At 54.5% G+C, this 27,193-nt stretch overlaps 2 protein-coding genes across 2 annotated transcripts in view; one reads left to right on the forward strand and one right to left on the reverse strand.

The window, feature by feature from the left end:
- CLSTN3 (calsyntenin 3) overlaps nt 1-11,909 on the reverse strand; it is a 28,618-nt gene extending 16,709 nt beyond the window's left edge. The window contains exons 1-9 of the mRNA XM_047787642.1: nt 11,545-11,909; nt 9,102-9,224; nt 8,457-8,652; nt 6,795-7,003; nt 6,383-6,532; nt 5,958-6,143; nt 5,218-5,499; nt 3,941-4,053; nt 165-327 (exon numbers count right to left, since the gene is read on the reverse strand). Of these exons, the coding sequence (XP_047643598.1) occupies nt 165-327; nt 3,941-4,053; nt 5,218-5,499; nt 5,958-6,143; nt 6,383-6,532; nt 6,795-7,003; nt 8,457-8,652; nt 9,102-9,224; nt 11,545-11,608 (1,486 nt within the window). The 5' untranslated portion in view covers nt 11,609-11,909. The remainder of the gene's footprint in view (nt 1-164; nt 328-3,940; nt 4,054-5,217; nt 5,500-5,957; nt 6,144-6,382; nt 6,533-6,794; nt 7,004-8,456; nt 8,653-9,101; nt 9,225-11,544) is intronic.
- Nucleotides 11,910-13,474: 1,565 nt separating this feature from the next.
- Nucleotides 13,475-17,387, forward strand: RBP5 (retinol binding protein 5). The gene is made up of 4 exons (XM_047788575.1): nt 13,475-13,722; nt 14,014-14,192; nt 16,522-16,623; nt 17,035-17,387. The coding sequence occupies exons 1-4, from the start codon at nt 13,650-13,652 to the stop codon at nt 17,086-17,088; spliced, it is 408 nt and encodes a 135-aa protein (XP_047644531.1). The 5' UTR covers nt 13,475-13,649; the 3' UTR covers nt 17,089-17,387.
- The last annotated feature ends 9,806 nt before the right edge of the window (nt 17,388-27,193 follow it).

Genomic DNA, 27,193 nt, shown 5'->3' on the forward strand with positions numbered 1-27,193 from the left:
CAGGAGACCTGAGCGGCTGTGGTCTCCTCCACAGGGATCTTTCCCAGTCACCCTGCCTGATGGCAGGGGACACGCTCATGAAGTCAGGGCTGCCCTTGCTCCTCCACCAACCACCGAGGCCCCCAAACCTTAGTGCCTTTGTAGAGAAGTTCATGCAGACTTACCGGCCCAACAGGCCCCAATCATGAGTGCAGGCTCCCTTCGAGGTGGGTGGATGAGTCCATTGTCGTGGATGAGGGCAGGATCAAAGGAGATGCCATCGGCATAGAGTGTGACTGTGGGGAACTCAAGGTTCAAGGCATAGTGGTGCCACTCGTCATCGCAGACCTGGGGGTGGGGAAGGGTGGGAACCCCTCGGTCACTTCATGCTCAAGGAACAAGGCACTGCCCCACCTCCTGGGGGGCAGGGGACAGGCCCTCATATTCCCTGCTCCATCAACAGGGCTTACAGGAGTTCCAGCTATGGCACAGTGGGTTAAGAATCCCACTGCAGAGGCTCCAGTTGCTTCAGGGTCTTGAGTTCCATCCCCAGCCCAGTGCAGTGTGTTAAAGGATCTAGCATTGCCCAAGCTTCGACATAGGTGGCAGGTGCAGCTCGGATTCAGTCCCTGGGCCAGGAACTTCCATATGCTGTGGGTGTAGCCATTCAAAAAAAATGCAGCCATTTAAAGGGGGGGGGGGAATGACTTACTAGTGAATTGCTGCCCACCAAGCTCAAGGAATAACATCCTTGCCCAAAATCTGTTTCAGGCTCCAAACTCATTCCTAAAATGCCCCTCTTCAGTTACATCTTTAAAACAATCAACATTCCTAAGAAGCATGCCACACTGTCCATCCCGAATCCACATAGAACTGGAAGCTTCTCAGTGGCCCAGCGGAAACGAAACTGATTAGCATCCATGAGGACACAGGTTTGATCCCTGGCCTCTCTCAGTGGATTAAGGATCCGGCGTTGCCATGAGCTGTGGTGTAGGTCACAGACGTGGTTTGGATCTGGCGTTGCTGTGGGTGTGGCAGAGCCGTTGTGCAGTGGCTACAGCTCTGATTCAACTCCTAGCCTAGGAACCTCCATATGCTGGGGGTGTGGCCCTAAAAAGACCCCCCAAAAAAATTTTTTTAAAAAAGGATTGGAAGCTTCAGGTTTCTGTGCAGTTTTCTGCATCACTGTTGCCACACAGCATTGAAGTCTTCAATCTCTCTCAAATGTACTATTGCGACAATCTTGTCTGCACACTTACATGCTTAGGTCTCTCTGGTACATTCTTCCCATAGCTGCCGAGGGGCTCTTCTTAAGATATAAATTTGATCCCTGTTGTAAACCCTTCAAAAGCCTTTCCATCTCTCATGGAACAAAATGCAAATGCCTCCAGCTAACAAGGTCCATCATACACCTGATCACAGGGCCCACCTCTCCAACTTCAAATCCAGTCTTTGCCGTGGTTCACTGTGCTCTCACTCCCTGGTCCTCTTTCCATACTTGGAACATGCTGAGCCCTTTTCTGCCTCAGGGCCTTTGCATCTGCTCTTCCCTCTGCCTGGAACGCTCTCCTCACAGCTGCGCCTCATCCTTCAGGATGAGCTTACATTTCATTTCCGTCAGCCTTCCTTGAACATCCAGTCTAAGGTGAGTTCCTCTCTCCTTGCCTTCTTCTAGTCTCTACCTCAATCCCTTGCTTCTTCTTTCAGAGCATTTATCGCAATTTATCATGGTTTTTGGCCATGCCCATGGCATGCAAAAGTTCCAGGGCTAAGGATCAAACCCAAGCCACAGCAGTGACAGCACTGGATGCTCAACTGGCTGAGCCACCCAGGAACTCTGACAATTAATCATTTACCATTTTTACATGTCCACTTTCTTTTTTTTTTTTTTGGCCTCACCCTCAGCATATGGAAGTTCCCAGGGCCAGGGATCGAATCCAAGCTGCAGCTGCAACCTATGCCACAGTTGCCCCAATGCCAGATCCTTAATCTGCTGCACCACAGCAGGAACTCCTACGTCTACTTACTCTTTAAAAATCTATCTCCCCAACTAAAACGTATCTTCAATGAAAGCAGAGATTTTGTTCCATCCTAGGCTCCACTGTATCCCCAGAACCTAGCAGAGTGGCAGGGTATTGGTTTTGACTAAATCTTTGTTGACTAAATAAGGGTAAATAAAAGAAAAATAGAGCAATGCTACAATATTAAGGACATGGGGAAAGATCAAGAAGAAGCAAATGGCAGAATATCTCTTTAAAAGAGTGCCACAAAAAGCAGCTTTTTTAGACAGCCCTCAATTATCCAGTTAGTGGGTTTTCATTCCCCTTTCTCTCTCTTCCACTTCCTGCCTTTTTTCAGCCATTTGCTTACTCAGCAACTCCACCGTGGCTTGCAAGAGATACAGAAGGAAATAGAAACTCAAATTAGTCCCCGTGGTCCTTGTGGTCAGCTTGGAGAATGAATAAAGAAGAGGCTGCAGCTGTTGGCTCAAGAGATTTTTCTTTTCTTTGTTTTCTTTTTTGCCCATCTTTGTTTATCTCTCATAATCATAAATAAGAGTGAGAATTAACCTTATAGACTGCTTTTTCCATCTATAAATGTCTATTACATCATTTATGCCTACAACAACTGTGAGATAATAGAATTCTTATTATCCCCATTTCACAAGTAAAGAAACTGAGGTGTAAACATATTAACCAAGATTCATGGCTAGTAAGTTCCCCTGACAGGACTCGAACCCACTCTGTGGTACCTCAGATTACTTATTTCCCCAGTTACAACATGCTAACTCCTTGAGAGTCAGGGATAAGCACTGTTAAGGTTCTTGGTAAGAAAGCGATGAAACATCGCTGGTTATAAGAGAAATGCAAATCAAAACTACCATGAGATATCACCTCACACCAGGCAGAATGGCCATCATTAATAAATCCACAAATAACAAGTGCTGGAGGGGCTGTGGAGAAAAGGGAACCCTCCTGCACTGTTGGCGGGAATGTCAACTAGTACAGCCACTATGGAGAACAGTTTGGAGATACCTTAGAAATCTATACATAGAACTTCCATATGACCCAGCAATCCCACTCTTGGGCATCTATCCGGACAAAACTCTACTTAAAAGAGACACGTGCACCCGCATGTTCATTGCAGCACTCTTCACAATAGCCAAGACATGGAAACAACCCAAATGTCCATCGACAGATGATTGGATTCGGAAGAGGTGGTATATATACACAATGGAATACTACTCAGCCATAAAAAAGAATGACATCATGCCATTTGCAGCAACATGGATGGAGCTAGAGAATCTCATACTGAGTGAAATGAGCCAGAAAGACAAAGACAAATACCATATGATATCACTCATAACTGGAATCTAATATCCAGCACAAATGAACATCTCCTCAGAAAAGAAAATCATGGACTTGGAGAAGAGACTTGTGGCTGCCTGATGGGAGGGGGAGGGAGTGGGAGGGATCGGGAGCTTGGGCTTCTCAGACACAACTTAGAATAGATTTACAAGGAGATCCTGCTGAATAGCATTGAGAACTTTGTCTAGATACTCATGTTGCAACAGAAGAAAGGCTGGGGGGAAAATGTAATTGTAATGTATACATGTAAGGATAACCTGACCCCCTTGCTGTACAGTGGGAAAATAAAAAAAAAAAAAGAAAGAAAGAAAGCGATGAAACAAAACAAGGGGGACAGATGATTGGTTGGGTTGGGTATTGGTAGTAATTTGTTCCCCGCTTTCTTTTAGTCCACGAGTGCTTTCTGCAAGAGATAAGCCTTGGAACTAGACAAGCCAGAGAACTTGAGAGCCAGGGGTTAGAAAGTTTAGAAATTGAAAGTGGAGACTGAATGAGGAGGCACCCAGAAAATGCCCAGCCCAGCCCTGGAATCCCTTCCCCTGAAAGGAAGTCACATCCACCCAGCTCTCCCAGGAGCCTGGTACCAGCCTCACCTGCTCCAGCTTCCAGAGAAACTTGACTGGCCGAGCACTTTCAAGCAGAGGCCAGTAAAGGAAGGCAATTCTGCAGCCATGGACAGTCAGTGAGTAGTGAGAGAAGCCGTCCTCTAAGGGGAGAGGATGGGGACAGGGATCAGTTGCAGGAACTGAGGCAAGAACAGATTCAAAACACCAGAAGGGAAGCGGCATCGCATTCTCTTTATCCCTCCAGGCACTCGCTCTATCCTGAATTCTCTAGCATCGCTCACTCTCTCTCCCCCCAACTCCCTCTCCCTCCTCCCTCCCTCTCTCTCTCTCTCTCTCTCTCTCTCTCTCTCTCTCTCTCTCTCTCTCTCTCTCTCTCTCCCCTTCTCTCTCTCTCACACAGACACATACACAGGAGTCCTGTGTTGGGCTTCTCTCCGATTGGTGAAGGGGGAACACCAGCCAGCCTGCTCCCATCCAAATCTTTCCTCATCCTTTGGTTAATACAAACGTTATGGGTAACAATTCTTTCATGTCAAGAGAAACAAGGTCAGAGAAGAGGCAGAAATGAAAGAATAGGTCAAGGTCAGAGGGAGGTGCCGCTGCAGCGGAGGGAAGAGGGGTCCTGGAAGATGGGACTCACTAGCACTTATAGGAGGAGGATGGTGGTGATGGAAGAGGAAGAAGAGGGTGCCACTGTAACTCAGGCTCTTCATCGCAATGGGGGGCTTTCAGGGGGGTAGGTCTACCACGAGGTGGGATGCAGGATAGGGCAGCTGCAAAGGAGAAGGGTGGAGAGCATCTGAGGGCAGTGGGATCTCAACCTGGCATGTTGGAAAGGAATCACAAGACTATGAAGCCTAATGCTGACATCGTGCAAATGAAGAGAGAGAAGTGACCCGTCCACACTCACAGAGTGGACAGTGACAGAGGCAGGACGAGAAGCCAGTCTCAGACTTTGAACAACGTATGGTTGCCAAAGGGGACGGGGTGGGGGTGGGGAGGGAGGGACTGGGGGTTTGGGACTGGCATACGCCCACCGAGGTACATGGAACAATTGGTCAATGGGGACCTGCTATCTAGCACAGAGAACTCCATCCAATATTCTGTGGTCATCTATGGGGGAAAAGAATCTGAGAGAGAATGGATATGTGTATACGTATGACTGGGTCACTTTGCTGTGCAGCAGAAATTATCACAGCCTTGTAAATTAACTAAACTTCAATAAAACTTAAAAAAAAAAAAGAAGAAGAAGAAGAAGCAGCCTGTCTCCACGCGCTCAGACCGCTGCCCCGCAGAAGGCTCACCATTCTGGACTGTGTTACACACAATGGTTTCCTCTTCCTTCTTGCCCTTGCTGGGAGTCACGCCATGCTTCATCCAGAAGGACAGGGTAAAATGGTCACTGAGGCTGTCCTGGGGCCCCGAGCCCAGCCCAGCTGTGCCACCCAGGGGCACCTGCACAGCTTGGGTGCCGTTGAACCAGTAGATGAGGCTGCTGTCCTGGCTGTAGTGCACGGAGAGTCCGGCCGTCCAGTTGGCGTTGGGACCAGGCATGGGCAGCAGGTCCACCTCCCCGGGGGCAGCGCCTGCAGGAGCCCCAGAAGGCACAAGTGTCAGGGCCGAGAGGCAGCAGATGGGGGACAGGATGCAGGCAGGGGAAGAGGGACTGCCAGGAAAAGATTTCCTACGGCCAGTTTCACCGCCTCTTCTGGCCTTTGAGAGATAAGAAAGGAAGGTCCCTCTCTTTCAGAAATAGCTCTCCAGTGGCCCCCAAATCCTCCAGCTCTTCACCTCTCCCTGCCATTGTTCCATAATGCATCTGGTGACTTTCTTGGGTCTCAGTTATGCATCTCTGCCAACCACGTATTTATGTGCTCTTTGGACCACAAGGGATAGTCACAGGCCACACCCACTGCGGCTGGGCACATCTATGGACGGGTAAAGGAAGGCACAAGACAGATTCTTAAGGAAGAGGCGAGGAGGGTCAGGCAGAGGCTGGGTGGGAAGGGACAGGTCCAGGGGGTCTCCAGGAGAGCACACTCACCACAGAGTTTCCGCAGTGCCCGCTCTGAGTAGTTGTCTCGGTCACAGCCCTTGGCCACATGGCTGGTCTGCAGCTCTATGGTGGCCTGAATGTTCCACAGAGGTTCATCGCAGGTCTCCAGGCGGATACCAGGGAACAAAGCCAAGCTCCCGGCGCCTGGTGCATATTCAATCCTTTTGTTCCAGCCTGCAGGGGTGACAGGGAGATGGGTGAGGCGGTCCCTCCTATCCTGTCTGCTCAGGCCACGTCCACTGACAGCCTGGGGCTCCGACGAAAATGGCCAGCCAGGATAGACAGCCACAAGCCTGCCCCAAATATCCCTCCTCGGACTCCGAGCCCAGCCCCTGTGGTTGTCAGAAGGGACGGAAAAGGAGACCAAGGTGAAAGATGGTTCACAAGACAAGTCCCCGATCAGAGCCCCTCACCTTGCCAGCTGGGTTTACAGGTGGGCTTCACCTGGATCTCCACCTCAGCGTCATCAGCCGCCCGCTTCTTCCCACAGTCATACGCCGTGACGGTGAACTTGTAGAGCTTCTCGCCACTGTACTGCAGCTTCTCCGTGTTCTCAATGTTCCCTGGGGTGGGGTGGGAGTGGGGGACAGAGGGGGTCAGGAGCCCCGGAGGAAATCTAGGGGCTAGGAGAGGACCCGTGAGCTAACTGGGCAGCAGGTGGATGAGATCGAGGGAAGCGAGGAGGAAGGGCTGTGGGAAGGAGGGTGTGGGATGAGGACGCGAGGGGCAGGAGAAGCAAGCAGAGGGCATGGCCTGGGCCCAGGCCATCCTGGGGGATGTGGGCGCACAGGGCAGAGCCACTGGGGCGGCAGGGGCAGGACTCACCGTCATTGTCGATGAGGAAGGGGGTGTTGGGCGTGAGGATCTCGTAGTAGCAGATCTGGCTGTATTGGGGGGAGCAGTCGCCATCGATTGCCTCCACCCGCAGGATGCGGTCGTACAGCTTCCCCTCGGTCACCGCCGCGTGGTACCGCCGCTCCACAAACACGGGGGCAAACTCGTTCACGTCGTTGACCCGCACGTGCACGGTGGCCCTGCAGGTGCCGGGGCAGGAGGAGGATGAGGAAGAGTCAGCTGGTGGAAGCAGAGCCAGTGGGAGCACAGCCACCCAGTGGGCATGGCCATCCCAACCCCCCAGGCACCTCCAGGGGAGCCCCCTGGGGAAGTGTGACCAAGGTATGGGCTGAGGAACAACCCCTGGGAACACCAGTGGCCGGTTGGGGTGACTTTTGGGGTGGCCAGATATGGGGAGACAGAGGGTTCTGTGTCCTGTAGTTTCTTCCTTCACCACAGTCAGAGCCAACGTGACAATCAAGGAAGACACAGAGAGTAAAAGGCAAATTCAAACCAACCATATTCAGAGAAGTGGCATTTGTGCAAGTGTCACAAGGCATCTGACGTGTTCAACGAGCAAGCCAGCTGTAGCCCCTCCCCGCTCGGGCCCCCACGAGGCAAGCGGGGAGCGGGGGGAGGGCTAAGGTCTTCATGCTGAGCCCTGTCCCCACCCAGATCTGGGCACCCAGAGCCCCAGAGATAGCTGCCCTGTCTCCAAACAGGAAACCAAGTCACCCCAAGAATCAGTTTATCTCTAGTGCCTCCTAGTGGCCCAAGAGTCCTGACAGCCCATCTTCCTCCCATTCTCCAGGAGGAGTTATCGGGGAACAGATGCTGGAGTCTCAGGCCCCAGCCTCCCGCCCACCCTCATCCAGTGCTGTGTGTGTGCGTGTGCACTCTGTGTGTGCATGTGGGACCCAGGGCAGACAGAGAGCTGGGCCGTTGGAAGGAAGCTGGGTGTGTCCTGAACATACTTATCCTCTTCCTCGGCCTCCTCAGCCTCCTCACGCCTGTGTATTAAGCCCTTTCCCATGTGTCAGGCCCTGTGGTGCATGCTTTTGACGCAAACCATCTCCATGCATCTTCACCAGAGTCTAAAGAGATCCATCATCATTATCCCCATTTTACAGACCAGGGAAAGCAGAATCAGAAAGGCTAAGAAGTTGCCCAAGGTGATGAGAGGCAGAGCCAAGAATAGATCCCACATGGAGTTCGCTCGGTGATTAGCAAATCCGACTAGGAACCATGAGATTGTGGGTTTGATCCCTGGCCTTGCCCAGTGGGTTAAGGATCCGGAGTTGCCGTGAGCTGTGGTGTAGGTTGCAGACATGGCTTGGATCCCATGTTGCTGTGGCTCTGGTGTCGGCCGGAGGCTACAGCTCTGATTCAACTCCTAGCCTGGAAACCTCAATATGCCACAGAAGCGGCCCAAGAAATGGCAAAAAGACAAAAAAAAAAAAAAAGAATAGATCCCACCAACTTCTACCATATGGATCTGGCCCCTTGGCAGAGGGCTGCCTGGTGACAAGAACCTGCCCCTAAACCCCATGAACAGAGCAGGGAGAGGGCCATCATTGATGGCATGGGCAGAGGATGGGGAGGGGCCTGGGGTGGGGGGCTGCAGCAGAGGGCACGGGTCAAGGGCGTCCTCACTTATGGGACTTCTTGGTGTTGGCCCCGTCGGGGCCCTCGCCGCAGTCGTAGGCCTGGATGGTGAAGGTGTGCTCCTTCTGGGCCTCGCAGTCCACAGGCTCCTTGGCCCGGATCAGCCCTTCTCCCGTCGCCTTGTCCAGGATCACGGCCTCAAAGGGCACCCCAGACCCATGCAGCCGGAAGCCACAGATCTCACCTGGCCGGGTGGGGAGGAAAGGAAGAGGCCCCTGTCCCACCTGCAGCATCTCCTTCCAGCCTCACTGACCCCACTCAGGCTCCCCCTCCGCCTCTCCTCCCGAACCCCTGGCTTTTCGCTCACACGAGGAAAAGCATTCATTTTCAGACATCCAGTTCCAACCCCAGCCTCCCAGAGCGCCAACCTCACAGAGCCACCAGGTCTGAGGTCTGGCAAAATCTTAACGCCTTAACCCCTGCCTGCCCGTGTCCTTCTGTCGGGCTCCCTCTATTTAACCACGTCCTCCACCGCCGCCATCCTCCAGTCCCTCTGGGAGCCTACTTCTTCCACATTCCCAAGGCCTCCCCTCCACATCCTCATTGCTCACCCTCCCAGGACCTCGCCTCTCCTCCCGTGCCCCTGCCCACTTCCCTCTGTCCTGCCCGCCTTGCCAGGCCCCAGCCTGTTACCTGCATAGCGTAGGGGGGCATCCTTGTCCAAGGCAAAGAGTGGTGGGTTCAACAGGACCGTGTTGTCGTTCTCCATGACGATGCCCTGGTATTCCGCCTCGATCCATGGCTTGTGCTTGTTGGCTGAGCCCCCCAGAGAGAGGAGAGGACACCCCTGTGAGCTGGCCCTCCACAACCCTTGTTGACCCAAACACACGCCAGCATCATCACCTGTTCCAGCCCTGGCAGAAGCCCATGCAGGAGGAAGCGCTGAGGACAAGAAATCAGCTGTGAAAGGAGTCAGAGGGTCTGTGGGAGGTCACAGCTTTCTCCTGGGGCAGGAGAGTCCGTTTCCACGGCAACAGCCTGCCTTGGCAGGGAGGGGGGCTGCCATCTCCCCTGGGAAACATGGTCAGAGGATGGAGACTTTTCTTTGGGGATTTCAAGCGCTGGGGCATGGACCCTGGGCCTCCAGGGAGCAGTGGCCATCAGAAGCCCCTGGGGAAGGGAAGGGGTAGATTCGGGGCAGAGTGGAGACTAGGAAGAGGAGACTAGAAGTTTCCTGAAATCCTGATTGCTTACCCTCTCCCCCTCTACCACCACTCTACTTTGACCTCAATCCCTTCTTCTCCCAGCCAAGCCCCATCCCAAGGCCATTCTGCCAGGGTAGAGGGAAGAGGAGAAAAGAGAAAAGGGGAAATATATAGGACAGAGGGAGGGGGACAGAGAAGGCCAGGGATGGAGCAGAGGAATCAGCGCCATACGACTGGGCCCAGCAGAGCCAGCATCCTCAGGGATTACCAAACTGGCCTAGAAACACGGCAAATCCCCTCCCTGCCTCTCACCCTCACACCCAAGAGTAACACGCGCATAACTGGCACAGCCCCACGTCCCCCACAAGGCCACCAAACCCCACACTCCCTAAACCCCGCTTCTTATACAGACTCATGGCATTGCCTACCCAGCCATCTTCCCTTCACCCACCGGTCCATCCAGGATGAACGTGGGACCCATCAGCCTCCAGATCTCCCCATCTGCTACCAGATTCAAATCAATCTCATCTCCTCTCCAGGTCCAATGTCCCACCGGCCTGGTTAGGGGCTCTGGGAAAGGCATAGCGAGCTCCAACCCCCTCTACGTCACCCCCACCCCCACCCTCCACTGCCTGCTCTGTGAAATCCCATCAGGCCAACTGCCCCCCCCACAAGCTCCCAAAGCACATTCATGATGGCCCATCGGGGACACCTGGGGGGAGGAAGACATATCATCAGAGGGAAACTGAGTCACCCAAAGGGAACTCATGCCCAGCATGTCATGGTGAGCAAGAAATCCTGGTTTCCATCCTTTCCTCCAATGACACCCCTGCCAAAGCCTTCTGGCATCAGAATGCCTGCCCCTTCCTCACAGAGGACCCCCAGAACCCCCTTTGCTGCTGGTGGAGGAGAAGGCCCTGAAATGATGCTCAGAGGCAGCACAGGAAGTGTCAGGAGGCTAAGAAGCTGGCTGAGGTCAGAGACTGAGGCTAGGAGAATGGAGGGGCTGCGCACAGCTCACCCCGCGCCCTGCCCCTCTCCCTGAGTCTCCGTGCTCCCTTCCTCTGGGCCACAACCCTCCATGTATGCACCTCCTCTCCTCTCCCTGACTCCTGGGCTCCCTGTCTCTTCCTTCCTGGACTCTGCCCCTCCCCCTCTCCCCACCTGTTCTTCCCGATTTCCCTTTCACTCTTCTCTCTCCCCGCCCCCACCTGACCCTCGTCCATCCCTTCTCATCCCCCTCCCACGCCTCATCCCCCTTCTCCATCCTCCTTTCCCTCCCACCACTGCTTTGCACCCCACGCGCTCACTTCTGCCCTTTCTTGCCCATAGCCACCTACCTGAGACCCCTCTGCCTCCAACCTCTCCCTCCCTCTTGGTCCCTCTGCCAGCCTCACCCAGCTGAATGTATCTGCTGTCTGCCAGAGAGGGCAGCTCTGGTAACCCACAGCCCAGCTGTAGGCGGGCAGCGGGTATGGACGCAGAGGCACACGCCGAAACATACGTGCTCCGAATGGCTGAGCTGCAAGGCACCGTTTCTCCGCACACCCTTAGTGCTGGCACACCCCGCCTCAAACCAAGAACCGCCCAGAGATGTGCATCGCCCCTCAGGGGCAAGTCCCACCGAGACCTGAGCTAGTTCCAGCAGGGAGGCATGGGAGGAGGGGAGATAGAGACCCCAAGATGGGAACGGGGACCAAATGGGAGCAAGAGAAGCACATGGGTAGAGATGGACCAGAGAGGAGAAGGTGGCAGGGGGGTTCCAGGGAGAAGAGAAGAGGGCAGGTCTGAAAAAATGGGTGGGAAGGGGGATGGTCTGAAGAACCACCTGTCAGGTGCCAGAGGAGCCTTCCTGGCTCCTGCCCACCCCGACCCTCACATGGGCCTCTTGGATACCCCCTCTTTCAGGGCCCCCACCCCACCTCACTCACCTTTGTTACAGGAGCTGGAGGGGAGCAGGGAGGCGAGCACGAGGGACAACAGGAGGAGGGTCATGGTGCGGGGCGGGCAGGGCAGGGCCCCCCCGCGATCGCTCTCCCCTGGGAGCCTCAAGCCCGCTTATCCACCTTGGGGGAGGGTTGCAGGGGCTGCCCGAGGAGGGAAGGCAAGAGCGCCAGCAGTGGGGCCGAGGTCGAGAGGAGCCTGATGCCCGCTCTAGTCCATAGAGCAGACCTGGGCAGACCCCAACCTCGGTGGCTGAGGTGGGGGACTTGCAGTGGCTTCTCCTTCGCTCTGGAGCCCCGCGTCCTCACTCTCTCTCTCTCTCATTCCCACCCCATCCCCGCTACTGCAGGATGACGTCAGCACCGCCGGGCCAGGACTGATGGAGCCGCCGACCAATGGGGCGACTGGGGGGGCCAGGTGCTGCAGGGGGGGAGGGAACCAATGGGACTGGGGAGCAGGGGCGGGAGGATGTGTTAGGGCTTTTTCCCCTGACTGCATTTTGGGGGAGCCAGGGAACTGCGGGGGCTGGGGAGGAAGAGGGGGTGGGGAAAAAGGAGGGACATGGGGAGCCTCGAGAAGCCAGAAGCCCCGGGGGTGGGGAGAGGAGACGTCAACGGGGACCCGAGGGAGGCGAGGAGGGACAGTATCCACGTCACCCCACAGCCACCACCCCCAACTCTGCACTAACCTCTTTTCACAGCCCATTCCATCCCTGCTATGTGTGCCTCCTGGGAACAGTGAAGTAAACCCCACAGCCTTGAGCCCCCAGAGATGCTAGCATTTCAGCTGCTAACCCCAGGTCTCTGGGGAAGCCACCAGGTGGTCAGCAAGGCCAGGAACAGGGGGACAGAGGTCTGGGACTTGAGGAGATGTGAGATGTTTGTGCTCATCCCCCACCCACCCCCCAACACACACATACACACACACACACAAACACACACACCTGTCAGGGCTGTTCACCTCTAGGTGGAATTTTTCCCATGGCCTACTCTCTGCCTCCCTCTCCCTGAATTTCCCACCTTAAACCATGAAGAACCAGCCCTGTGGGTTCTGAAGCTGACGACGTCGGTAGGTTTGAGAGGCAGAGAAGAGGTGTGCGTGGCGGGGAAGGGAGTTGGTGGTGGGGCACACACCCTCCATGGCAATTACCTCTGGTACGTGGGCGGTCCAGGAGCCCCAGAGAGGGGCAGGTCATGGCATCAGCAGCGACTCCAGAGGGGGAGGGAAACCCCTGGGTTTGTAAAATTCTCCAGAACAGCCAAACCAACTCCTCCCTCACCTCTGCTCCAGACTTTGAACTCAGCAGCTCATCAGGCTGCGGTCAGCTCCCTCTGCAGTTTCTCTGCTTCCCTCCCAATGAAGTATGTAGGACATTCTCTCTACAGGACAGAGTCTGGAATGCCAGCACTGGGGCCCCAGCTCAGCGAAGCCGGCAGAAGGTGCTATGGGGGCCAGCACTCTAGAATTTTCTCCACCGGGGCTCCCAGCCAGCTGGCTTGCCTCTCTCCTTCCCCCCCTCTCCTCCCCCTCACACCTTTCAGGATCCCTGACTCAGCCCCAGGATCTCAAGACGTTGTTAGGACTCAACCCTGAGTGAGTCTGGAAGAGCCCCTACTCCACACAACCAGACCAGCTTCCTCCCAGATGAGGCTGCCCCTCGGGGCTCGAGAAGGTTCCCAAGCCTGCCAGAAATGGGCTGGAAGCCAACACGGAGCTTCAGAAAGGCTCCTGTCCTGCCTGCCGCATAGCCTCAGACCCTCGTCCAGGTTCCTTCCTCAGGAAAAACGGAGGTCAGGCACAGCCTTGCCAAGTCCCTGCCCCTCCCTCGGGGCTGCAGACATGAGCCTCACACTCATCATCGGGGGTGGAGGAGGGGGAGCTGGTGGAGGAGGGGGAGCTGGTGGAGCTCTTATTGCAACAGGGCCCCAGGTCTATAAAAACCCCGGGAGCACAGACCTTTACACGGGCTGCCTCTGTGTGTGCTGGGAGGCTGGCCTGGAATCCCCCAGCCTCCCCTGTCAGACGACACCCCCTCCCTCCTCACTCTGGCTCCTACACCCTCCTGAAGTCTTGACCTTGGCCAGCCTGGACGATGCCTCCCAACCTCACCGGCTACTACCGCTTTGTCTCGCAGAAGAACCTGGAGGACTACCTGCAAGCCCTGAGTAATGGCCTCACCCCTCCCCAAACCCTTTCTCTCCCCTTCTCTCCTCTCCCCTCCAGCCTCCCGTCCCACTGAGGTGCAGGGGAGGCGGGTTGGACAGCGTGGAAAGGCTCAGGTGCTGGCGCTGAACTTGGGGCCCTTTTCTAGACAGGGGCGTTGCTTGGAGGGAGTAAATGCACAGCCCCAGACCCAGCTGAGGGGCCGCTCCCAAGCCCCAGGCTGCTGCCGCGGGTTGGGGGGCACCCCTGGCCGGCTGGCCAAGAGGACCCTTGCTAAGAGACAGCCCCCACAGACATCAACTTGGCTGTGCGCAAGATCGCACTGCTGCTCAAGCCGGACAAGGAGATCGACCATCGGGGCAACCACATGACCGTGAAGACCCTCAGCACGTTCCGAAACTACGTGCTGGAATTCGAGGTGGGGGTGGAGTTTGAGGAGGACCTAGGCATCGTGGATGGACGAAAGTGCCAGGTAACTTGCTCAGGCTTGTGGGGAGGAGGTGGGGAGGAGCAGGGGGCTCTCTTAACCGTCTGGGGCTGAACAAAGTAGCCTCTCCCAGCGGGGGGGTGGGGGTGAGTGGGTGATGGATGACACAGCAGGCTGTGGGATCCCTAGGCTAACAGGCTCCTGCTGTTACTCACCCAGGCCCACTCCCTCCCTCCCCCTCTCCCCTGCCCCCTCTTAGCAGCAGCCAAAAGGACAAAAAGGGCAGGCCACCCTCAGGCCAAGAGCAAACATGTGCTCACCCTCTCACCTGTGACCCTGTGGAGCCACAGCGTCTTTGCCCCCAGCTTCTATCCCTCCACTCCCATGCAGCTCTTTCTGCTTCTTACATGTTCCTTTGCAGACCCTAATTCCCCTCTTCATCCTGTAAACCGGAGTTTCCCCCAGTATTTGGTTCTTGACTTTCTCTTGCCTGGGTAGCATCCATGGGCTAAATCATCTACACCCCTGTAGATGTGTTCGGTTACCATCTATAATCTCCCCCGGGCATGGATTCTCCAGCCAGAGGTACCACCTGTGCCCCAGGGTCAAGTTTCAACTGCCTGCAAAATGTTTCCGTCTGCATGTCCCAAGGTCCAACCCAAAGTGATTATCTTCCTACATGAATCTATTCCTGCTTTTATAGTTACTGTTTCCGTCAATCACAATGACCAGCAGGACCAAAGCATAGAAGTCACAGTCTTGTATTCTCTTACCTCTGTGCTCCCCCCCCACACACACACACATACACACACACACACACATGCTCACACAAACATGCACATGTGCATCCTTATAACCTTTATATGTGCAGCCTTCATAACGTTTCTGTGCTATCCAATGTGGTAGCTCCTAGCCATACATAGATATTGAACTTTTGAAATGTAACTGGTCCAGCTTGAGATGTGCTGTCACTGTAAAACACACACTGGGATTTTAAAGACAATCCCCAAAAACATGTAAGACATTGCAGGAATTTTTGTATCGATTACATGCAGAAATAACAATTTGGGGGATGTTTTAGTTTGAATAAAAGATATTATTAAAATTAATTTCACCTGTCTCTTTACTTTTCTAACATCAATTGGAAATTTTTAAAATTATATGTGTGGCTTGCATTTAGGGCCCATTCTATTTCTCTTGAGCATCACACGGGTATGTGGCTTTTATCGGTTTCTTCCTGGTCTTTCTCACTATCATCACCTCAACTCAAGTCCTCATTTTCCTCTGGTCCCCAAACTGGTCCCTAGTCTTGACCCTCCTCTAATTCACTCTGCCTACTGTCACCACAAGGCTCTAAAATATAAAAGTGACCATATCATCCCCTGACTTAAACTCTTGCAGTGACAATCTCTGACATTCCAGGTAAGGTCCATATGCTCCACACAGCATCCAAGGGTCTCCCCATGAACACACCAGGTTACAGCCCTTACAACTACCTGTCCTTCTTTCTTCTTCTGTTTTTTTTTTTTTTTTGTCTTTTTGCCTTTTCTAAGGCCAGTCCCGTGGCATATGGAGGTTCCCAGGCTACAGGCCTACGCCAGAGCCACAGCAACGCAGGATCCGAGCCGCGTCTGCAACCTACACCACAGCTCACGGCAACGCCAGATCCTTAACCCACTGAGCAAGGCCGGGGATCGAACCCGTAACCTCATGGTTCCTAGCCGGATACGTTAACCACTGCGCCTCGAAGGGAACTCTCTGTCCTTCTTTCTTACCTCTATGCTGTTCCTTTCCTTGCCAGAAAGTGCCCATTATCTCCAATCTAATTAACTCCTCACTTCATTGAAAACTCAGCTCTTTCCCTCACCAGCAGTATCCGCTGCTTTCAGCCTAATAATGTTGACCAGAAGGCCCAGACCCACCCAGCTCTGATTTGGGCAGGGTCGGGGGGACAGGGGCAACGACCCTTCATTCTCAGGGACACCTCAACTCTCATGAGACTGAAAAAGAGGAGAAAAGAGATTCCCCGGTGGGACTCCCAGCCAGTCTCTCTTCTTCCCCAAAGTCTGCGGGTCAAACAGAAGTGTCAGGACAAATTCTCTGTTCATCGCCTAACCCCCATCATCAGCCCCAGTTACCCTGTGTATCCCTCCTGTGCCCAAAGGGTCACTGTCACATATGGGCCCGCCCTCAGCACCCTTGAGGTGCTGGGGAGGGGGGGTCCTGCTGAATCAGAGCCGCCCCCTCACTCAGGGGCTAGAGCAGGGACAGCATCTGCCATGGTGCGAAGGGCGGGCAGCACAGCCAGAGTGAGGTGGATGCGTCTGGGGTGTCCTGTCCCCCCAGTCTGCCTTTATTCCTGCTTTCCTCACAGACCATAGTCACCTGGGAAGAGGAGCAGCTGGTGTGTGTGCAGAAAGGGGAGGTCCCCAACCGGGGCTGGAGACACTGGCTGGAGGGAGAGACGTTGTATCTGGTGAGCAGGGCGAGGGCTGGGAGAGGGGCCTCGGGCTAACGTGCACCCCCCTGCCCAGGTCGAATAAGCCTACTACCCCCCTCCCACCCCCTCCAAAGCAGGGAAATGAGGAAGGAAAACGGGACACGTGGAGAGAGGAAGAAGTCACGTGGCCAAGGTGGGCCCTGGCTTCAAGTCAGATGCGTGTCCATAAATCACAGCTGAAGACTTAGCCACTTCAGCTCCCTGGCCAGCTACCTTCCTTCCTCTGGGGTGGAAAGTTGAGGATTTGGAACAATGATACAATTCCCCATACATCAAATGCTCTAGCTGGTGCATCCTGAAGGAGTCAATGGAGGTCAAGGACCTTGAGCAAGGGGTTCAGCTGGCCAGAACCTTTCTCTGTCCTCATCACGCCTTCTCTATCCCCAGGAAATGACTGCAAGGGATGCCGTGTGCGAGCAGGTCTTCAGGAAGGTCAAATAGCCGGGGCAGAGCTGAGGGCCCTCCCAGCCATGCCAGTCCCCAGACTCCTCCTGCTCGTGTCCCCTTCAAACCCAGATGGTCCCAGGTCAGCAGTCCCCTTCCCAAGCGACTTACCCTCCCTCTGCCTCCCCCACCCACGTTAATCTATAACTTGCAGCCCCCAAGCCAAAGTCCTTTCTCACACTCCACTGCCCAACAGTGACCTCATACCCAGTTCAAAGTCTGGTCTCCTGAATGAGAGCATCGGGCAAAAGGGGAAAAGGCCTTTGGGAATTATGGATTCCACCTCTTTTAATTCATTTGGCCTCTTATTTTCCATCTAAGAAAGAACTACACTTGACCGTTTGAGCAGGTCTCTAGCCTTTCAGAAGACCCTTTGGAAAAGTGTGATTGGATTCCAGAATTTAGACAGGAGCTCCTGGAGAGCCTTTATGTCCATTTCCTTGTCCTTCTTCTTGAGACACCTCATGGGCTTAGCAGAATCAGGCCCAAGGCACAGCACCAACCACACAGAATTCAACAGACCACACTGTCCAGCCTCTAATGGACCCTGGCCATCATATGCTTGCATCGGTCATGCTGTGGAAGAGGGATAGGTCAGGATGAGAACTTTGTCCAGGGCTGGGGGAGTCTGGGAAGCTTCTAAATAGTGACCTGGGCCCCATGTCTGCTTTGGGAAGCCCGGGCAGCAAAGATGGAAAAGGAAGCAGATGAAGGATACAAGGCCAAGGGCTAGAAAGATGAGGGACATGAGGGTGTGGAGGTGACTGGTCCATAGGACCCTCTGCTTACAGTCCAGCAGGGCTGGGAACAAAAAATAAGAAGGTCTATATGGGAAAAGAATCTGGAAAAGAATAGATGTGTGTACATGCATAACCGAATCACTTTGCTGTACAGCAGTAATGAGCATAAGACTGTAAATCAGCTACACTTGAAAAAAACTTTAAAAACCAAAAAAGAAAGAAAGAAAGAAAGAAAGAAAGAAAGAAAGAAAGAAAGAAAGAAAGAAAGAAAGAAAGAAAGAAAGAAAGAAAATGAGGGGGAGGAAATCCTTTCGTGGCGCAGCAGAAACGAAACTCCAACTAGGAAGCATGAGGTTGCAGGTTCGATCCCTGGCCTCGCTCAGTGGGTTAAGGATCCAGCGTTGCCATGAGCTGTGGTGTAGGTTGTAGATGCGGCTCGGATCTGGCGTTGCTGTGGCTGTGGTGTAGGCCTGTAGCTACGGCTCTGCTTAGACCCCTAGCCTGGGAACCTCCATCTGCCCCCGGGGGCGGGGGGGAGCCCTAAAAACGGAAAAAAGACAAAGAAAAGAAAGAAAAGAAAAGAAGGGGGAGAGCTGAAGACAGGACAGCCCCTCCCTTAGGGTCCCAGAACCACTACCCAGGAAAACAGCCAGGAAGGGTAGGGCCTGATCAGGGTCAGGGCCAGCTGCAGCCTCCCTCACCTCCCTGCCTCCAGGGGCCTTGGTTCTTTCAGAATAAAAGTCCTATGAGCAAGAGCTGAGAGAGGAGGGTTCAAGGTGGGGTGGGGACAGAGCCCGGCTGTGGGAGGGGAGGGGACTGCTGGAAAGTCCCTGGCCTGTTCTCACTAGATGAACACCCCTGGCCCCTCTTCCTGCTGTGGCTGGGCCCCCGCACAATGGAGATAGTCACTGGGGCTCTAGCCAAGGGCTGGGATTGCAGCATTCATCCAACCACACAGCCTGGAATGGATGTGGGGAAGAAAAGGAAAAGAACTTGGAGTGGACCTGAACTGCCCAGCTTCTTCCCTGCCCTGTCTCTCTAAACGGTCCCCAGCAGGGTGGGGAGAGGAGACCCCTCCTCTGCAAAGCCGCGGGCAGAAGATCGGAGGCCTCCTGCCTCCTGCCTTGTCCCTTCCCAGGTAAGCGATGCCCAAGGAAGATGGAGCCAGCAGGTCCTGGACACTCTAAGCTCCCCGTGCGTGTCCAGGCCTCTCCTCCCTGGGGCTGCCCTTCATGGTCATCCCAGAGCCCCTCGTTGGGGTCTTGCCAGAAGGCCTGAAATCCGGAGCACAGAGGCCTCCATGGTGGCTGCCGGACTCAAGCAGAAGCAGCCTCAGTTCCCCCAGAACTCCGGTGATATGAGCACCCCCACCCTCCCTACTCCAGTCCGCATCCTCCACTTGACCCCTCCTCTCCAGGAGCCAGAATCCAACAAGAGCCCGGAGACCCCAAAGGAACACGAGAGATGGGAGGAGGACCGAGCTGCTTCCGGGCATCTCCAAGGGGAACCGGACCCACCCACACGCGGGAAGCCGGGGCTGCTGTTTCCTCTGTGGGCAGCAGGGGGCACTGCTCTCTGTGGCGGGAGCCAGAGACCCATCAAGCTCATGCATTCTCTCTCCCCCCCACACACATACACCAATTCCCGGACCAAATGCTCAGCCTACCCTACTCCTCATTCAACTCAAACTGGTCCACTCACCCTCAGATGGAACAGATGGTCACCGGGGGCATTGACGTGATGTGTGAATGAAGAAAAGGCAGGGAGGGGACAACAGTCACAGACAGGTAGTCCCACCCCAGCCCTTCTGGGGACACACAGAGCTGTGGATCCCACAACAGACTTTCATCTTGTTAACCAAAGTCTTAGACCCCAGGGAGATGATCGGGAATCTAAAATGTTTATTTCCACGTGAGATGGAGTAACTGCACCCTCTCACCAAGCCCCATGCCAGCCCCCCACCCCACCCACACACACAATCCACCAGGCCCAGAGAGCACCAAATGGCCACAAGCAATCTTCCAGCCTGAACTCCAGATGATCCCTTAGCCTTGATCCAGATCCCTCTGCTCAGGAAGTAGGGTGCAGAACAGGAGGTCGGGGGCAGGTACGCTCTCTGAAGCAGAGGACCAAGCACTGCCCAAGGCCTCAGGCTTCATGTTCCATAGGGGGCCCAGAAGGGGCAGGAGAAACAAAGTCTAGGCTAGTATCCCTCTCCAGAAGCCCCATCACTTCAGCCACTGCCCCCCGACACACCCCCACCACATGCCTAGACCTGCATGTTGAAAAGCAGGCTACAGCGGAAGCAGGGAATCCCTCACCTGCAGGGCACAAAGGCATCCCAGGCAGGAGCTTCTCCTGTAACTTAGTAGGACCCCAGTGCAGCAGGGGACCCTTAGAGGCCACTGCAAATCCTAGGATCCCAAGAAAGGGCAGAGTCCCGGCCCCTTTCCCCTACTCAGTTGTTATCCCCTAAGGAGCAAGAACCGCATCTGGGAGGTCCTGCTGTTGCTCAGCAGGTTACCAACCTGACATAGTGTCTGTGAGAATGCAACCTCAATCCTGTCCAATGGGTTAAGGACCTGACTTTGCCACAAGGTGCGACGTAGTTCGCAGATGCAGCTCAGATCTGGTGTGGCTGTCGCGTAGGCGTAGGCATAGCTGGCAGCTGCAGCTCTGATTCCATCCCTAGCCTGGGAACTTCCATATGTCACAGGTGCGGCCCTAAAAAAAAAAAAAGAACAACATCTGATCTAGGCTTAAATACCCAAAGGTCGATGAGAGGCCTGCCTGCAGTCCCCAACGTGACAGAAGATAAAGTGGGGTAGGAGGCTGCCCCTGGCTGTGACTGTCCCCCCCACCCCCACCCCCACCTCTCCCTGCCCTTCCATGGGCTCTTCTCCCGCCTCTGGAGATCACTGCATCTGCCCAACCAGGAGGCCACCCCCAGGACCCCCACCCAGCCCTCTGGGATGACTCCCCCAACTTCCCCCACCATAAGCCCCTCAGTTATGACAGCATCTGTGCCATCAGGGTCCCCAGGGACTGACCAGCAGCCATCCAGAGCCGGGTCCATGATTATGGACAGGAAGGATGGGGAAGACCTTGCAGGTAACACAGCAGGTGATGGGTAGTGGACGAGGGAACCTACTGGGGAAATCCACGGGCTCTGTGAAGGACCCGGATGTAGCCAGCCTGGATTTGCGTGGAGGGCAGTAGCCAAGGCCTCTGAGACCAGGGGGATGAGCAGTGATCCAGCCTGACCAGGAACCAGACCAGCACCCACCAGGCCCTCCTCTTACTCCCCGAGATCTCAGCCAACAGGCCAGCTCTGGGCCAGCTCTGTGGGCACCTTGCTCCCCACGGAATGCCTCCCTCACCAGAGGCCATTCAGGTTCCAAGGGCCTGAGATGGAGCTGACTATCACACTCACCCTTCCAACAGGAATGGGGGACCTCTGTCCTTTCAAGACCCTGCTGGCCCACCATCTACCTGGGTGTGAGCCTCCCAATCTCACGTTCCTCCACCCTCACTCTTGTTCTGGCCACTAAGAGAGGGGCAGCCCTAGGAGCCTCCATGCTGTCCCCATGGGCAGTGCCCAAACACAGGGTCACCAGCATCGCCAGGCCTTCGGATTCAAGGACAAACCACTTGCCTCGGAGGCTCTAGATGAGCCTAAAATCACCAAGATTGGGAGGGAGCATTACACAGTGGTCCGGCAAGGAGGCTCAGGTGTTCAGCAGCACCTCTTTCTTATTCGCTGTGTGAACATAGACAAGCCGCTAAGCCTCAGGAAATGAGCCACAGCAGTGGCCACACAAGACAACATCAAGAGTACTTCCTTCCTGGAGTTCCCTTCGTGGCTCAGCAGTTAATGAACCCCACTAGCGTCCATGAGGACGTGGGTTCGATCCCTGGCCTCTCTCAGTGGGTTAAGGACCCGGGGGTGCCATGAGCTGTGGTGTAGGTCGCAGACGCAGCTCCGATCCCACACTGCTTGGTTGTGGTGTAGGCTGGCAGCTACAGCTCTGATTCAACCCCGAGCCTGGAAACCTCCATATGCCACCAGCATGGCTCTTAAAAGACAAAAAAAAGTACTTCCCTCCTGCTGGAAATTTTGTGAAATTTCTATGTAAAAGTCACTCGGCATAGGGCCTGGAATGGAGCAAGCCCTGATGAAACTGAGCTCTCACTGTGTTTTTTTATCCCCTACTCTCCACCCGTTGAAATCCTTTTAACTGTTCACAAAGCCTTGTGTTCCAGAGGTGAGAATAAGGCCTCATTGCCCATGCCCTGAGGTCACGCCAAAGTGTAAGTGACTGACACCAGAGACTGAGAGACAGCCTCGCCTGGGCTGTCCAGGCAGGTAAAACATCTGGGGGTGATGGATGGAGGGGCATCGTTGCCAGAATCCCACTGTATCCTACGCCCTTCATCCCCTTGAGGACAAATGTACAGTGCAGACAGCACCACCCTGCCAGGCCCTTGTGCCAGCATCTGGGCAAGACTTCTGCTCCTGCGGAAGCCACAGCCATTCTTACCTCCTTGTTCCCTGAGAGGAGGTTTCAGTGCAGGAGAGATGGAGCTGATGAGACAGGCCCCGCCCCAGCGCCCTGCAGTGGCTGTTCAAAGACACCAGGCTTCACCCCTGCGCCCCTGTTGAGCCCCTCAAAACGGTACCCACTGAAGCTGCACTGGCCAAGGAGCTGGACCCCCACAGCAGGGGCTCTGCCCAGGCCCAGCGTTTTCCAGTCCCCAGCTGCAGGTGCAGCCACCTGCCCTTGACCTCCTGCCTCCTTACCCTTCTTCCGCACGGATGCCCACTCCAGCCAGCATCCTCCCTGCCTGGGGTGGGGAGTGGGGAGGCCTCCACCCTGCAGCACATCCTGGACTTCCTTCTCCACTGAAGAAGCTCCAGCAATCCCTCCGTGGATGCCTCAGTGGGAGCCCTCCTTGCCCACAAGTGAGCCAGGAGGCCGAGGTCTCCTTAACCATCGCCTACCCAGTTTTCCTTCCACGTGGCTATGTGCATCCCTCAGGCGTCTGCCTTGCACTGCATTGTCCATGTGGCTTTTCATCCGCCTCCTAGACAGTTGCTAAGACCCAGCACCTTCTTGCTTTCCTCCCTGCCCAGAACAGGAGCCAAGGTATATTCATTGTCCCGGCAGGAGAACTAGACAGAGCTAAAAACACTGCTTGCAGAGGCACCATCGCCGCCTCTCTTAACCTTGGGAAAATCATTTCACTTCTGTGCCTTTGTCTCCTCCCGGGACTGTCTGTTTGGCCTTGATGCTCTAGGACGGATCTACCATCCCGTCTTCCACACCCGCCCCTCCCCTTGGCTTCCTCTCTCCTCTCCTTGGCTGTTTGCAGAAAAGCCTAGCTCGCTGTCCTTGACCCAGCTGTAACGATACTGCTGTCATTCTTAATGTGATACTGCTGTCATTCTTAATGTAACCAGAGCCTAGCGTGTCTTCAAGGTTCCCAGTGACGAGGGTATCCGAGCACAGGAAGGGGCAGCTGGGTCACCAAGCACTCATTTCCCTGGATGGCCCCCTTAACCGCTGCTGCCATTCACCACCCGTTCCTTGTTTAAGAGCAGCACAGATGGGACAAGGGGACACTGTTTCAATAAGCGTTCGGGAAAGTCTTGGAGGAAACAAAGGGAACTAGAACAGAGAATGATATACAAGTCAATCATCTGAAGTCCAAGTGCAGCCTCACCCATCACCTCCCTTATTGTGGAAGGAAGGGATGGTGCAGGGGACAGCCGAGCAGCCTCGCTATTAGCAAACCAGGCACACACGCAGCATGTTTAAAGAGTCCTTTACTAAAGGACTTTATTTCAGGCTTGAGAGTCCACACAAATCGCCCAGGGGGCGGGGGTGGGAGCTTTGGAACTGAAATCTCCAGCCTCTGAACTTGTCCCTTTGGAGAATCTGCTGGTGAAAGCCCGCAGGCCTGGATTCTCGGCACTCACGCTGTGGTTATTTATCCTCCCAAGATTGGCAAGGGCAGCCTCTCTGGGGTCTCTCCTTCCTGCCCATTCCTCTCCTTTTCAACATCATCTTGGACCTTTTTAACCCTTTGCTCTCCTCCCAGAGCCCCACTTCCTCCCTGTAGGCCACTCTTGGATCTGTGCCATCTCACTCCTGGATGGGGTGGGTGACGGAGCCCTTCAGACGGCAGGGATGAGGAGGAGAGGGCACTCTGACTTCAGGTTAATGCATCCGCAGTGCAGCCATATCTCACAAAAATAACAGCCTGCCAGCTCATCTTCTGCATGGATTGTGCTAAAAGAGTATGTCTACTTCTGTGACAGCCAGCCCCGAGGAGGGCCCCCAAGTCCCCAAATTCCCATCCTTGTGTCTTCTCTTGGCACACGGTATCCGGGTTGGTCTGTGTGATCAATAGCATATGCAGCAGGGGTACTACATTACTCCCAAGGCTAGACTATAACAGACATTTTGGATTGTCTACACAACAGTGCGCCTACAGTATACACTTGTACACTTAAAACTTTATTAAGAGGGTAGATCTCATGTTAAGTGCTCTTACCACAATACAAAAATTTTAATGTAAATATATGTTGGCTTCTGCTTTGAGCTTTGTTTTGTTTGTTTGTTTGTTTGGCTGTACTCGAGGCATGCGGAAGTTTCTGGGCCAGGGATCAAACCTGCCACACCACGACAGAGATCCCAGCTGCTGCAGTTGCAGTGACAACACCTTACCCCACTGACCCACAAGAGAACTCCACTTCGCCCTTTCTACCCTAGATCCCTCTGGGGAAATCCAGCTGCCCTGTCATGGGGACACTCAAGGGTCCTATGAAGAGGGCCATGTGGCAAGAAACTAAGCCTCCAGCCCTCAGCCATCAGAGGGGACCATCATGGAAGCAGAGCCTCCGAGCCAGTCAAAACCTCATGGCTGTGAGAGACCCTGAGCCAAAACCACCTATTGAAGCTGCTCTGGATTCCTGACCCTCGATACTATGTCAAAGAATATATCTTTGTGGTTTTAAACTGCTAAGTGTGCAAGTGTCCTGTGACACAACACGTTAAGGAACACAGTTTCTCAACTACAAGCTTCATCACACATGACTCTCCTCCTGGCAGCATAGCCCTGACAGCTGATGAAGGGGTGGGAGGCAGGTGACTCAGGGCAATAAAAGCCTGTCCAGCCACAAAAAGATATGCCACAGGTGCAGCCTTTATTTATTTATTTATTTATCTATCTATTTGTCTTTTGTCCTTTTAGGGCTGCACCCGCGACATATGGAGGTTCCCAGGCTAGGGGTCACATCAGAGCTACAGGTGCCGGCCTACACCACAGCCACAGCAATGCCAGATCCGAGCCATGTCTGCAACCTACACCATTGCTCATGGCAACGCCAGATCCTTAACCCACTGAGCAAGGCCAGGGATCGAACACAAAACCTCATGCTTCCTAGTCAAATTCATTCCCGCTGCGCCACGACGGGAACTCCAGGTGTGCCTTTAAAACACCAAAAAAAAAAAAAAAGACTTGGTGCAGATGCCATTGGGTTTAGCCAATTCTGGTAACTGGAAAGGGGAGGCCACTAGGGAAAGTGTTTTAGGGGCTCTCTGTTCCACTGTGCTCCCCCCGACATTCACAGACTATGGGCATCCCCCCAGCCTGCCACGCCGTGACCTGGACTGTCACCTGAGAGAAGCAGAACGCTCACCTGTCCAGATCTGCAACCAGGGCCAGAAGCCCCATGACCAAATGAAGACCAGAGAGGGTGGTAGCCAGGCCCCCAGGTGAGGACCAGCGGAGCCATCTCAAGGACACCCTTCCACTCTCAAGGCTGCTCTCTTCAACCAAGGGCAAAGTGCCCAGCACTGAGAGGCAGGGTCACAAGACAATGGCCAGAACTCACGCTGGGGAACAGGAGGTGGGGCAGGGCTATGCTGGGAGTGAATGTCACGCTTTCCTCCTCCGCTGCTGCCACCAGCTCAGAGAAACAGGAAGAAGTCTCAGGCCCCCTCCCTGGGACCATCTGCCTCCACTACCAACCTCAGCTCCCAGACACACCGGCTACCACAGGCTTCCTTCCTCACCAGGCACCTGCCTTGAAAACTCCAATACCTACCTGGTGCATACGCGCCCTCTCTGCCCCGTCACATGAGCTCATCCCAAAGATACAGGTGAGATGTGCCTACCATTTGCCCCAATTATGAATGAAGAATATACCCTGACAGTCAAGGAGCTTAGGCTTCATCTTGAGGCTCAGAGGGCAAAGTCACTGAAAGGTTTTTAAGCTGGAGAGAGGCAGGATCGGTGGATACTTCCAGACAGATAACTCACAGCGTAGGGAAGGTGGACAAGAGGGGCAAGCAAGTGGCTGACTCATCTTTGGGGTTGACTCAGCCTTTTCCAAATATCCTTGGTCGATGGCAGCCAGCTTGAAACCAGAGATGACTTGGGGCTTGGGGAGCATACAGACCCAACTTCAGGAGAGTCCCTCTTACCCCTAAATCCCTGGCCATCCAGATCTCTCCTGACTATTAAGGACAGAAGCCCAGGACTCCAGCCCAGCTGACACAGGCTTCCTCAGGCCCTCTGCTCTCCGTCTCTCTCCTGTTACCTCTCCTTACCTGACAGCGGGCATGGAAGCCCCAGCCTGTCCTGGCCCAGAGCAAGCTGTCTACACACAGGAAACTGCCGCCGCCCCACCCCCTCTGCCCAGGGTCTTCTGAGGCTGTTTGGATTCCAAGAGAGAGCCAGCTCCTCTAAAGTGCTGGGATCTAATGAAGGCTGCAGAAAAACCTCCCTGATCTGGAAAACCCCAGCCCCCTCCCTGTTAGGCTCTTCCCCATGCAGGACAGCAGGTGGCAGCACCAAGCGGAATTTCAAAAAAAAAAAGGAAAAATAAAAATCCAAGCTCTGAGGAGCCTTTGTACTTCAAGCACTCCCGCCCATGTTCTTCCCCTGCTTTGTCTCCATCCCCCATCCAGATTTTTTGTTTCTTTTTTGGCTGCCCTGGAGCATGTGGAGTTTCTGGACCAAGGATCAGATCCAAGCTGCAGTTACAAGGCAAGCCACAGCGGTGGCAATGCCAGATCCTTAACCCACCGTTCCAGGTCGGGGATCAAACCTGCATCCCAGCACTCCCAAAATGCCATCAATCCTGTTGCGCTACCGTGGGACCTCCCCCCCATCTAGCTTTGAACACTGCCCCCTTCTCCCTCTTTCTGCCCTTTGCCGTCCTCAGTTAATGAGAAACGCAATTCAATGGACCCAGAAGCTTAGGCTCAGACCTGTAAGTGAAAAATGTAGATGAGGGGGAGAGTTGAGACAGAGGGACATGGATGTGTCCTTAGACATAGCTTCCAGGGTTG

Source organism: Phacochoerus africanus, chromosome 7 (genome assembly GCF_016906955.1).
Source record: "Phacochoerus africanus isolate WHEZ1 chromosome 7, ROS_Pafr_v1, whole genome shotgun sequence".
In the NCBI taxonomy this organism is placed as follows: domain Eukaryota; kingdom Metazoa; phylum Chordata; class Mammalia; order Artiodactyla; family Suidae; genus Phacochoerus; species Phacochoerus africanus.

Bases quoted from the DNA above. Each gene is read 5' to 3' on its own strand.
- RBP5 (XM_047788575.1), top strand. From the start codon at position 13,650: ATGCCTCCCAACCTCACCGGCTACTACCGCTTTGTCTCGCAGAAGAAC. The intron at 13,723-14,013 runs GTAATGGCCTCA...CAGCCCCCACAG, and splicing joins GGACTACCTGCAAGCCCTGA to ACATCAACTTGGCTGTGCGC. The intron at 16,624-17,034 runs GTGAGCAGGGCG...CTCTATCCCCAG, and splicing joins AGGGAGAGACGTTGTATCTG to GAAATGACTGCAAGGGATGC.